General features: G+C 45.9%; 1 protein-coding gene across 1 annotated transcript in view; it reads left to right on the top strand.

Annotated features, from left to right (window-relative positions):
• CUBN (cubilin) overlaps positions 1–12,886 on the top strand; it is a 132,812-nt gene that overhangs the window by 42,018 nt on the left and 77,908 nt on the right. Inside the window, exon 28 of the mRNA XM_026039382.1 lies at positions 5,813–5,972. Within this exon, the coding sequence (XP_025895167.1) occupies positions 5,813–5,972 (160 nt within the window). The remainder of the gene's footprint in view (positions 1–5,812; positions 5,973–12,886) is intronic.

Genomic DNA, 12,886 nt, shown 5'->3' with positions numbered 1-12,886 from the left:
CGTTCTTTTCTGTACTTGTAACTAGCAAATGTGATTAAACTATATTAGAAAATTAATGTTATTATATTTTATATAAATCCATTCTTTTTTAAAGGAATGCTCCAAGCCCAGAGAATAGCTTTGCTTGTGGCCACGCATGGATTTGTGAAATGTCACCGCGAGTGCATCACCCTGGGGAAGCAAATGATATATTAAATATACCCGTCCACATTCTGCATGCAGACATCAAATTACAGCCAGACTGCAGGGGTATCCATTAACATATTGCCATGCAACCTGGCAGCATGCCAGCCCATCCTTGGATTCCTTCAGGGGCTGCGGGCCTCCACAAAACATTCCTCAGAGTGGGAGTGTAAGGATAAAAGGCATAATTCTCCCTGGGTTTCTATGGCAGTCTCACAGGGAAATTACAGCTCTTGCACAGATTTTCAGYGTGAACTGGATGCTTTGGAAGAGGAGAGGGTCAGACCAAGGAGGTGCCCCCCTACCTAGGGCTGGCTTGGGGGTCAGAAACATTTTCTGTTTTCCCATTTGCCTGCATTGCCAGAATTGAAGTGCGCTTTGGTTTTGCAATCTGCAAGGTTCTTAGAAGCAGATTTTGAAGARAAAAACCCAAAGCCTCAACACAGCACTCAGTCTGTCGGTGGTGAAAGGGTTGTCCAACCCTTGCAGAAGCCTCAGATGACAGGCAGCCCGAGTGACTCAGGCCAGGGGCAGAGGCCCCGCTCGGGGCCACCCGTGTGAGTCAGAGCAGGCGCTGCCAGCTCAGAGGCGCGTGGCTTTGGCGGCGCCGGCAGGAGAAGCTGCACGGCGCTGTGACCGTGAGGCAGGCGCCCACGGAGCGCGTGGCCGCATCCGTGCCCGCGCTGGGCAGCGGGCACTGCACACCCGCCTGTCCGCACCTGGCGCTCCGCTCTCTTCATCCTCTGTCCTGCAAAGCGGTGCTGGAAAGCTTGGCTGGCAAACATGGAGCTATGTGTGCAAGGAAGGGGCTTTTCTCCCCGGGATGAGCCACCATGATGTGGASAGCTGGAGAAACCCTGAGGTGAATGAGGCAAAGCTCTCCCTCCTTCAAGAGAGGCCTTCAGGAGAGTTGGAGGCCACCACAGCAGGCTCTGAAGGTCTCGCCCCTCCTGTTCGCCTAATATCAGCCCAAATACAATCCTAAATACCATACTGCACGTGTGACTGCAGGGCCCGCGCTTGCTTAGGAAGCTGAGTGGGTCCTAGGCCCTCCTTTCCTGAGCAGCAGGTGTTTCCTGCTGCCTCATCCCAAACGATTTAAGGTGTTACTCAAAGATGCAACYGGTATTTATTTTATGTATCATAAATTCATAGTCTTGCTAAACAAGGAGATTTTCATGTCATTAGGGAAATGTACCTTTCCTAGAAAGATAAGGATGAGCAGATTTTCTAGAAATCTGTTAGAAATTCTTGTTTTCTTTAAGAGGGTAGAAAAAATAAGTAAAAGAGAAAAAAATCTTTCAAAAATGTCTCTGCGGCCCAGCGTGCAGTATGATTTCGCTTGACACTTTCAAATGGCTCTGGGTATTTCAGGCTTGGGTTACGAGACAAAACATAGACTCTTACACAATTCTTCTTATTAAAAACTAGACATTTATACATTTCCATATGTTAGGTAAATCCCAGAGAGATTATCTGGTTTGATATATGTCTAGCGAAGCACGATTTCAACTTCTCCTGTACTACAGAAGAAAATGGCAAAATTAGCGAAAGAAAATATGTGTAGGTGGGAAGGCAGCCCCCAGGTCTAGGGGCCTTTGAGGGTGGCACCTTTCGATCAGCTTCTGAATGTAGATTTTGAAATTTACCTTGTTTCACTGGAAGAGCTCGTGGTGGTCAGAACAAGGGAGCTTCTAGGTCATAAAATCATTTAAACAATCTCATGAAACCCTTATTTAGAAGGAGTTGTCAGGGAGGCATTCAGCAGTGACCGACTGCAAGCCCTTGGTGCCATGTGAGTACAGGAATAACCTCCTTTGTGTCGGTTTGGGCAGAAATAACAAATCACCCACACTCTTGAGCTCACTTTTTTTTTTCTAAGAAAATGGTGTTACTGTGGTATAAGTTGAGACAAGTGCCACATCCTGGCACTATTTATTTATTTATTTATTTATTTATTTATTTATTTATCTATCTATCTATCTATCTATCTATCTATCTATCTATCTATCTATCTATCTCTTACTAAGAGACCTGCAGGTTCTTAACGCTGCCTCCTGTTCCTTCTGGAAGAAAATATATTGCTTGCAAATGGATTGTTTTTATCTGAGTTACTTCAAATCATCAACTAATAGGGCTTCTTCCGCGCTGGAGCCCGTTTGTTGTTGGGATGATGGTGCCGTTGCCGGGGTTGTGCATCATATCTGCGATGGGCTTTGCTCCAGTGCTATCAGTACTTCCTTTTTAGAAAAGTACTTGTCTCAAAACCAGCCCGTGAGAGGTTCCCCGCTGCCGTGAGGAAGGGGATGCTCTTGAGGCCACGCTGGCTGCTGGAGGAGATCCCAGGGGCTGGTGGGACACATGCAGGCACCGGATCCGGCCTGGAGGAGCCTCCCTTCCTGATCACAGCAAGGCAGCCYGGGGCTCTTGCTGCAGCCTCCATATGGAGGCACAAGTTGCATCAAAATTCAAATTAAGAGAATAATTGGTGTAATTAGCCATACCTGTATAATGAAATAATTACAACCAGTAATAGAATTAACAATGGGAATTGTCAGTAACCCCCACAGGGAAGACGCTTCCCTTCATACAAAGCTGTTTCAGTGGAAGAGGATGGAGGTTGGTCAGATGGTTTTGCCATGCAAAGGGCCTTAAAACATGCCACAGCTCTTAGCACTTTTTGCCTGTAGCATTACCTGCCAAAATCATTATGAACCCCTTAGAATTCCTCATGGGTGCTAAAGGTTTTGAGCAAATGAATAAATCATGAAATTAATATCTAAGAAAGGGAACAGAGTCTTCCCAAACAATAGCCAGGAAAGAGTCCTAGGAAGAGCTGCATTAAAAAAGCGCAGTGTTGGATTCAGTTTGGTCCTGGGGTTGCTAATGAACTACCCCAAATTCAATCATCTTGTGCAGGCAARGAGAATACAGTGCCTGCTCTTGCCTGAGGAAACACTTTCCCGAAATTTTCAGTTTAGCATAGCCCAGAGGACARTGAAGGCCCTGAAATGAGAATTGAAACGAATGAGAAATCACAGCTCATGAGATCTGCATTCAGCTTCACTTGCACTCGCTGATATTTATACAAGAGCAAAACGTGTGTTTTAGAAGCTCAAAACGCTGTGAAAACGCACAGCTGTTCCCTTCATTCCTAGGTGAAAGACAGCTTGAAAAAGCCCCGCTGTAATTCGAGCTGCTCTCGGCCGCAGTGCTCGCTGAGTTACAGCTGGCCGAGCAGCGTGGGCTTCCTGCGCGGCCGCCCCCAGCCCAGCCCAGCCCAGCCCAGCCCAGCGCGGCCGTTGGGCCGTTGGGCCGTTGGGCATGAAGCGATCGCCATGGTAACTGCTGTGGGTGTCTGAGGACCCGGCCGCGGTCAGGGAAGTTGCGCAGAAAAGGGCCCTCCCCGCCGCAGACAAAAATAGCCCTCCTTGGTGAATCCAAATTACGGGAGGTCCATGAAGCTTAGTATTTGTTCAGATTTGAACGTCTGCATATGATTTAGCCCAAGGTTCCGCATTTTTGGTTTTTTTTTTTTTTTTTTTTTTTTTTTTTTAGATTTGTGATCACTAATTAACTAGTTAATGGTTGAATATGTGACTCAACACACAATTTGCACCCATGGATTCATGGTCTCCACATTGATTTACTCTTCCCCATTCATACTTTTTCTGGTGCACTATTTCCCTGGCTTGAAGCCACAGAAAGAAGACTCTGTATGTGACAAAGCTGTTGTAGGAAGTAGTACTATTAACAAATGTTGTTGGAGCTGGCTTTATTTCATTTTTTCAAAGATAAAGCCTGAGTGAATGTGTGAAGCACTCGGCCTGGCCGGGAGGATGGTGAGCAGGGGACACCTCAGCTATGATGAGCTGGGGACACCTCATCTGCCCACAGGGCAGTCCTCAAGTTTCACATTTGGAAAGACTACAKAGGGATGGCAACCTTCTTAACATCTTAACCCATCACTTCTGGTTGAACTACATTTTTTTTTTTAAATTAAGGTATACTAACTATTTATTAAGGTATACTAACTTGACTGACTTCTTGAGGATTTGAAACAGCTTGAGTAGATTTCTTGCTCCCAACAATGTCAACAACAATGTTGAGTCAACAACAGGTCTTCTAAAAGTTCTTCCAGATCAACAGCTTGAATAGAAAATCTAAGGGCTTGAGTATTCATTCATGATTCYGCTAGAAAACACATGCAAAAATGGTAGCTAGCGTGGTTAATTAAACTTTTATGTAATATTGTACTTCCATACTATGGGTGTTGAATGTAGGAGAATTCTTAGTGGAATTAGAGGCATTTGGAAAAGAGGTTTGAATGGAGAGCAAAGATAAATAAACTGTGGCTGTTTTCTAGAGATCACAAGTTTGATTCTTTGCATAGAGAGAATTTTATGGTGATGGCCTCAGAACAGAGAAAAGTTTGTGTTGAAATTCTGAAAGGRAACATGCCAAAAAATCACAATGTTCAGACAGGAGTTTTGTGCCAGAGGTTTTCTGGGTTGCATTAGAATGATGCACTCTGTGAGAGAGATCTGATGACCTGGGGTAAAGTGATAAAAAMGCATGAGGGCTGTTGTTTTTCTAAGCTTTGAGAATCGTAGTAACAAGAGCAGAAATAATAAAGCAAACCTGACAATAATTGGAAATCTGATATCGTAAGTCAAATGCAGTTCAGCTAAAATGCCTGATTTTTACCAGGTGTGTGATGATATTGAGGATGAAGAACACAGATATATGTTCAGTGTGATTTACTGCACATGAAACAAGTCACAAAACTAAAATATGAAACAAAAGCTCTGAGAGTCCACTGTCACCCAGGCAAAACATGTATTTAGTGTTTTTATTTGAGTATATAACCAACTTCAGGCTTCAAGATTCATACTACAGGAATATTTTCCTATCATTTGTTCTTTTTTGGGATGGCAGCTTTCTCATCTATGTTAGGGAACAGAAAGATTTTCAGGCTGGACTGTGCCATAGAATATGAAATCAATTCTAAGTGCAGAAATTCAGCAGTCATGATACAGACCACTCCTCCCAATCAGGACAGTGTCATAAGACAGGACAATAAATTAACACGTGAGAAGTTTGCCCACTAGTTTTTGAGGGTTTTGAGCCCTCCTTAGCTTGTTCTCAGTTTGTCCACACAACTCTGGAAGTGTCTTGTGATGCTGACRGCTCTTTTTTTATATAAGACAAGTGTGGTCAGTCCAACATCACCTGAGTGTGACCCTAAGGAAGAAGGCTGCAGCCTGAGTTACCTCCAAGAGCCTGAAGGCAATGAGCATGTGATGGATGCACTGTCAGACTGCACCCATGACATCCCCTTTTTGTTTCCATTTTGGTTCATTGCTCAGCAACCCTCAATACACACCAAAACAGAAACAGCAAAACCTTCCTACTGTGCACAGTGTGTAACCACATTTAAAGACTTATTGCAGTTACATTTSGTCATAATTTCACTCAAATCTCACCATGCTTCCCGAAGCTCAGTTTGCTGTGGAGAAGTGGCCAGTTCCACTTCAATTTCCCAACTTTTTCTTTGACACCCTTTACAAAACTTTCAGAATTGGGAAGCAGCTTTATATTCACTGGGATGTTTTTGGTTTCTTTCCAGCTCTACGATGGGCCTGATGCACAGTCCAACCTGATAGGCACCTTCTGTGGGCAGACTCTTCCCCCGGCAGGGAGCACCACGGGAAGCAGCCTCCACGTGGTGTTTTCCTCTGACGGACTGAATGCAAGAAGTGGGTTCCAAATGCTATGGCATATCCATGGTAAGCTAACCAGATCTTCCCTAAGAAAGTGTGTTTCCTTCCTCTCTGAACTTAGAGTGAACTCCCAGGTTCTGTCGCAGCTATGCTAAGTAGAAATAACTCATTATAGCTCTGAATACATTACATTTTCTGGTAATTCCTGATGTCTGCACACACACGCCTAAAAAGCTCCAAGCTGGCTGAGCACTTTTCACAAAATGTCCTCTCACCCTGTGCGCTGTGGTGAGGGGCCTCTGCAGAATTTCTGTGCTGAAAAGGCCATGTAGTCGGTTACTGGGCACCTTGGGTGCCTTGGGCTTTCCAGAGGGGACATCGCACCCTCATTTTGCCCACAATTCCTGTGGACTTGTATTTTCTGCGCAAGCTTCGCTCTAGTTGTTTTTGCAGTCCTTGTTTTCTTGGGCAGTGCATTCACTTCCAACCCCCCTCCTCTCTCCCGCCTTTCTCTGTGTGAAATAACATTGGCCCAAGATGTTCTTTGGGCCTTTTTTCTCTTGTGCTTGCATGTCACGAAGACCGTCACAGGCCTCATTAAAAAGGCAAGCGTGCATGCCAGCTACAAACAAATCTGTTAATGACTGTGCAACTGCAAACGATGCTGGCAGCTCCTTCTGAAGTAAGGCTACAAATGCAGCTTTTTCACTCTGCCTGCTTCATGGCAGCATTGCACTGCAACAAGATTAAATCGTGTGCCGTGTACATCCCATCAAAGAGGATCCAAGCTTGGAAACAGCAAAGTAGTCACAGTTGCCATGTCTGTATAATCGTCTCACACCGTTGGGCTCTGACAGCGATGCAGAGCAGCCATGTGAAGCGGCTGCAGCCGGCGAAGAGGCCGGACGGCGGGTGCTGCTGCGTCCCGCCAGCCCCATGCTGCTGGAGCAGGGGCTCCCTGCGTGTCCRTGGCCCGCGAGGCCCCCAAAGGGCTCCCTGCAACAAGGGCAGCGGCGCTTTGCATCCAGCCGAGGTCAGGCAGCCTTTCTGGGCCACGGAGATGTGTGGCAGGAGCAGCGGGAAGTGCTGCAGCACAAAGGTTCAGCCTTGTGCTTCGCGGTGACGTCACCCCCAGACACACACAAAAGAACAAAAAGTGGAGGCTTTTGTGTGTGGAGCCAGATGACATCAGCTCTGCACGGTAGCCATGGTTCTGGGCTAGCTTGTTTTTCTAAAGCCCCGAAAGCTTTTTCCACTCTGCCTGCTCAGTAAGCACTGCTGCCCTTTCCCTCCACCCCCGCACACCTTTGCTGGACTCCGGGACTCCCTCCCAGCCCTGCGCTCCTTTCCGGTGCTGACGCAGGCCGCTCTGATGAGCTCGGGGGCCGCAGACTTCAGCCTCACACTGCGTGTGAGCTGGGGAGCCAGGGCCGGAGGCCTCTGCTGTGGGGCCAGGCCCTCCAAGCTGTCCACAGCCGCCAGCCTTCTGCGCTGGGCGAGCACTTCCTTTGGTTACTTATTTATATTTTTCTCTCAATTTGTCTCGCACACAAATACAGATATCTCCCCTACCCATGGTGGTTACATTTTGTGGGCATATACCTTTGCCCCAGGCTGGATAAGATGAGAGCCGCTGCTGTGGTTAGAGTGTCCCATGAATTTCTCCCTTCTGAAGGTCTTTTAAACGCACAAGAAGAGCTCAGCTGAGGAGTTCCCCTTGGCAGGGAGAACTCAGCAGGAAATGTGGTCACTGAGGCGGGTGTTTCTGAGCAAAGCCCTTCGGTTCCCGACTTCCCTGAGCAGATCTCTAAGAAAATCCCAGCCTGGGTCTGTTAACAGGACCTGACTCATGTCAGGTGAGAACCTGACATGAAAATAACACGCTCTATATATTGCTGAGGGAAGAGATTGTACTTCTGCCCAGCTGACAAATGTGTGTACTCTAGGGTTTGTGCTCCTGTGAACTATTTCTCAGGCTGTTCATCTTCTAAACTGGCAGTCGTGGAGCCTCTTTGAGATATCTATCAAGGACATTCACTTGCTTTGGAGATAAGGGAGAGCTGCGCTTAGATTTGCCACCAAATATCTGCTACAGTTCAGTTCAGACACTCGTTCTGGCAGCTTTGCTGGGAGTTAGGAGGTGAGCAGAAGCAGCCAAAGGCTCTCCTGGTGCTCAGGGACACGGGGAGCCGGCTGCCACGCGGGGCGCACATCTGGAGTGTTTTGGATTGAAACATTTGCGCCTGATCTGCTCTGCTCTTGTGCTGTGTATAAAATTCCCAGTGAAAAGCCAGGCTTCAGGCTTTCCCGGAAAGAATCCGAGATTCWTATCTTGGGAGAATGCTGTTATTTCTGCTTAAAAGTGGCTTACATCATTTTAAGTTAGTTGGAATGCAGTAGTGAAAAGAATACAATTTAAAAATGGTTCTGAAACAGCAGTATCGACCAAAGGGGCTTTTATTGATTAGTCTAGATTTAAATTTGATTTGGTTAAATCACTAGTGTTTTCCTCTGCAGCCAAGGCCTCAAGAGCCTCCTTTACCAGAACCCGCAAGGTGCTCATTCCACTTCCATTTTTTATTAGGATGTTTACTACAGACAAGGATGTGGTTGGTAATATGGTGGCCCTTTAAGAAAGAACAAACGCTTGGTAGCAGCCTAGGGGTTGCAAAGCCAGCGTCCCAGCTGAGCTGCTTCCTTAGGGGAAAAAGAACAGAAAAAAATCAGGAGGCCAAAAGCCCAGAGGTCTCTCAGTGCAAAGTTACACCAGTGACAACTGTCACAGTCTGAGAAGACACATATTTGCTAGGCCTGTCACTTACCTTATTAAGCAATGCAGGAGCTGGCAGCTTTAAATACACATCTCTGCATTTTGTTGGAGGCTTAGTCAGGAGGCTGCGTGGTTGGGAATACAGTTTGCAAATTCAGTTTGCTCCTCTCAGTCCCGATTGTGTCTGGTATTCTGTGACACGTATTAATTTCTCCTTTATAAAAGAAGCAGAGTGTTGAGAAAGGAATAATGTAGCCCAGAGCATTGCTCTTCTCTTTCACCATCATCCCTTTCTGCTAGATTTCCCTGGGGAGCCCTGATTGATGGACAGGGAGTGCAGAAAGCCCACGTGGGTCACGAGAAGGGAGGTCTGCATTCGTCTGGCTCCATGTTTTCAGAAGATGAAAATGCTAAAAGCCATATAATAGCCAGAGTTTTTAGGGATGTATGCCAGAAAAAAAGAGAAAGAAAAAAGTTTCTTAGCCCATCAGTGGTGCCTAACAGAATATTACAGTGGATATTACAGTAAGATGGAGAAATGTTTTATTGCTAATAAATGTCAGGAATCTGCTAGGCTAACGGGAGAGAATAAAGCCCTGCAGGTCAGGCAGGGAGCTGAGGCCACGGATTGCCCAGGCTTGGAGCCTGACCCTGCTGCGTCGTTCTTGGGCAGCCTTGGACAAATCCCCACAACTCAGTTCTCAAACGGCCGCTCATTTTCACTGCCTCTTTGTTGCAAGCGCTGGGGCAGCTCGGGGGAAGCGCTGAGCAGCTGCTCGGAGCTGTGGCTGCAGCGTCCTCAGAGCCGCCTGCTTGTGTTGCACTCACTCTGGCTGCTGAAACATGGAATTTTTCTCTCTGAGAGCTGAGGGTGAACTAATTTCTGTTTCTTCAGGAAGCTGAAAAAAAAACCACTGTAAGCTAATTTCTAAGATTCAGGCCAAAATTTTCTTAAAGGGCTTGTACTGAAGAGTTTGGTCAAAGTCTGAAAGCTTAAGAAAGTCGTGAACTCTTTATTTTTTTTCCCAAAGAAAAGCACTGAATACCTGCAGCTGATAAGCTGAATTATGACTRGTCAAGATCTCAGAAGACTCAAGTCTTGTTTGAATCTTTGCATTTGAGTTTAGGTGTCTGGGTCCCAGCAGTTTTTTATTTAATATACATCTTAYTGGTGTCAGACTGGAATCCACTGAGGAAAATGATCAGGGATGAAGAGGCTGATAAAGCAATAATAAACAAAGCTATAGATGTGGCTAACAAAGTCAGAAGGAGGAAAAAACATTTCTCACTTTAATTTTTACTCACCTATGCAACCCCTCATCACAAAACTTAGCCCACTACTTCGGGGATTTTCTTCTCTAAACTAAATCTACACAAGAGAGCAAAAAATTCCGAATCAAATCCAAGTTATGCTTCATGCACTAGTAGTGGGGTAGAGGCAAATGTTCTTGCAACGTGCTCCTTACAACTGGACTCAGTTACTGTTGGCCAAAATGTCTCGATGACGAGTGGAACAAGCGTGAGTCCTTCCCTCTCCCTAACTCTGCTTTTATGTGACCACTGCCAAGGCACTTCAGGCTATACGGAAGGGAGTTTCTAGCATGTGGGTAAAAACATAACCCTGAATAAATCTGAAACTTCGCAAAAACCCTGAGGTTTCCACAGATTACCACTTTAGTGTTCAGCTGTAATTATTTATGGGACCAGGGATTCTTGCTCAGCTAATGAGCACCATCTGCTAGCCAGGCAGGCTCTAGTACGGAGCCACGTCCGTAAATCAAGCCCTGTACCATCCTCAGTGACTACCAAGATTGTAACCAGAGGAAAGCAAAGCCACCGAATGCAGCTTTCCTGAGCTTTCTGTTTGTTGTCGGATTTCCTAGCAACTAACACCACAGAAGGCAGTTGTTTTAAGCACTTTCGAAGAGAAATCCAAGATCTTTTAGCTACTAAAAGAATCTCTCCCTCCACCCCCTTTTTTTTTTCCTTCAGTTTAAAATTGAAGTTTCTAAAACATCTTCAAGGGGGCCTGCCCAAGCTGAGCCTATTCCGTCCGCAGTTCAGCCACAGGAAACGTTTCCACAGCGCAGCTGTGTGTGAAGCTGTCCCAGAAGAGCCAGACCAAGTACATCTGTGCTGTGGAAACTTCGTGGGGCACTTTGCTAGGTACTCAGCCACTTCACATTCACCCTTGTTTCAGTGGSACCTGGCAGCAGGCAGCAGTTTGGATCATGATCTGCCTCCTTATTTGCAGTTGCCCTTAGTAAAGGCCATTTTTTTTCCCTTTGTTGCAATAAACAGGAAAAAAATATTTGAGTAGATGCAAAATCTAATCTGATGTTTACAGACAAATGTAAACATTGTGAAAAGGTTGGGGTAAAGCCAGGGATGGAAGAAGTTTAATTAGCTGAGCTGATCGCTTCATCATTTAAACTTAAGAATAAGAATGCATAATGTTCTGGGAGCAGAATGCAAAGTGGTTGAATCAAAACTTGCTTCTGAATTAGAAACCATATTCCAGGACAATTCTTTTTTCTTAGGTCTAAGCCTTGGCAAATATTTCACRGAAAGAAAAGATTGTAAATATTTCCAAAAAGATTTTCTGTCATTATTTGAGGTCTTATAGTTTTAATGTTTCATAAATGTTATAGCTAATGAGTTTAAAAGAATAGTAAAAAAAAAATTAAGTATTTTGGTAAAGATTTTTTTTTTAATATATATATATAAAACTTTTCCAAGAAGGTGACCAGGAGGGACTCTTATGTCATCCATGGAGATAACATGGATTATTATGGAGAGGAGAGCCTGTGTATTACAGTTCTGCCCTGRCCTGGAGGTTTCTGCTGTTGTGTGGCGGTCAGGGAAAAGAGCACAGGTGGGAAGTTCACCTATTTGCCAAGAGTAGCTTGTTCCTTTTTTGTTTTCCAGCTATTTTCAGAGAATATTTAGAAATAAGCAGAAGCAATTGCTGATTGTTTTTCAGACAATTAACAAAGGATTGATGACATAAATTCGGTACATTCATTTTAAGAAAAAAAAAAATATGCAGACCTAAATTTTACCTCCTTTACTGGAGCACTTGAGAAGATTCGCTTCTTTTAAAAAAGACTGTTTCTGGGAGCATTTTGCAATTGGAAGGAAACGAATGACACATGAGCAATAGGTTGATATTTGTGCGCTCTGCACACCTCTCGCTGGGAATATCAGGTGAGCTCGGAGAAAACACCCACCGCCCTGGAGAGAGGCGCGTGGCCGGGACGCTGCCGGCAGGAGCAGCATCCCGCTTTCCCCTCCTCGTCTGAGCCATCCCGGGCTTAAATGAAAAACACATCTTTGTGGCTATCAGGAAACTGTTGGTAGGAGCAGCTGAGTCACAACTGCCTGTTTAGTTTTAAAACGTTCCCAGCTTTCTTGGGGCGGAGATGAAAACCCGCCGGCTTTGTTCTCCATGCCCGGCCTCCCTGTGGGAGCAGGGCCGGGAGCCTGTTTGCTGAGCAATGCTTCCCGCCTCGGCCCGCTATGGGGCAGCGACACGGCGCCGCTCACCCCCCAAACACAGSCATGGGCCTTCCCCCCAGCCCTGCTTATCCAGCTAAAACAAAGCAAATGATCTGYTTTTTTAATTTTTAAGAAAAATGTGACCATCTTCTGGTGGGAGCACAGGGGAAAAATATGGCTGTGGCTTACACTGAGACCTTCTTTTCCTCCGTGTCTCTGCTGAAAGGTTCCTGGATAGCAAACGTTACAGGGGGTGGTGGCTCTGTGCGGGCGCGGGTGCGCAGGGGAAGCACGTGGGAACCTTTTCCCAATGTGCTTCCCCCTCTGGGGCACTGAAGGCAGGCCTGGTTTTGGACATGCCTAAGAGCTGCTTTTCCCCCTGACTGAGACATCTGTAGCTTGACAACATCCCCTTGTGCCTTTTGCCAGGCATACCGAGTGGTTMTAGGGCATCATGTGCTGCAAGGTGGGAGGAGAGGTCCTTGTGCCGGACTTCTGCGTGGGGAAAGGAGAGAATAGGATTGAGCCTAACTCTGCAGTCARGCTCGGCCATGGGAAGGAATCCTGGGGGAATCCTAACTGCTATCCAGCTGTGGAAATTCTTATGTTTTTATGGCACTTTTCCCATGAGTACGGGGTGRTGGAGAAAGAGATGCAAGTCACGCAGCGGGCATGACTGGAGGCATCTCCCTCATGTCTGTTTTTATATGAC

This window comes from Nothoprocta perdicaria, unplaced genomic scaffold (genome assembly GCF_003342845.1).
Source record: "Nothoprocta perdicaria isolate Ctin4 unplaced genomic scaffold, notPer1 scaffold_23, whole genome shotgun sequence".
In the NCBI taxonomy this organism is placed as follows: domain Eukaryota; kingdom Metazoa; phylum Chordata; class Aves; order Tinamiformes; family Tinamidae; genus Nothoprocta; species Nothoprocta perdicaria.
This window is presented reverse-complemented; position numbering and strand designations above follow the sequence as displayed.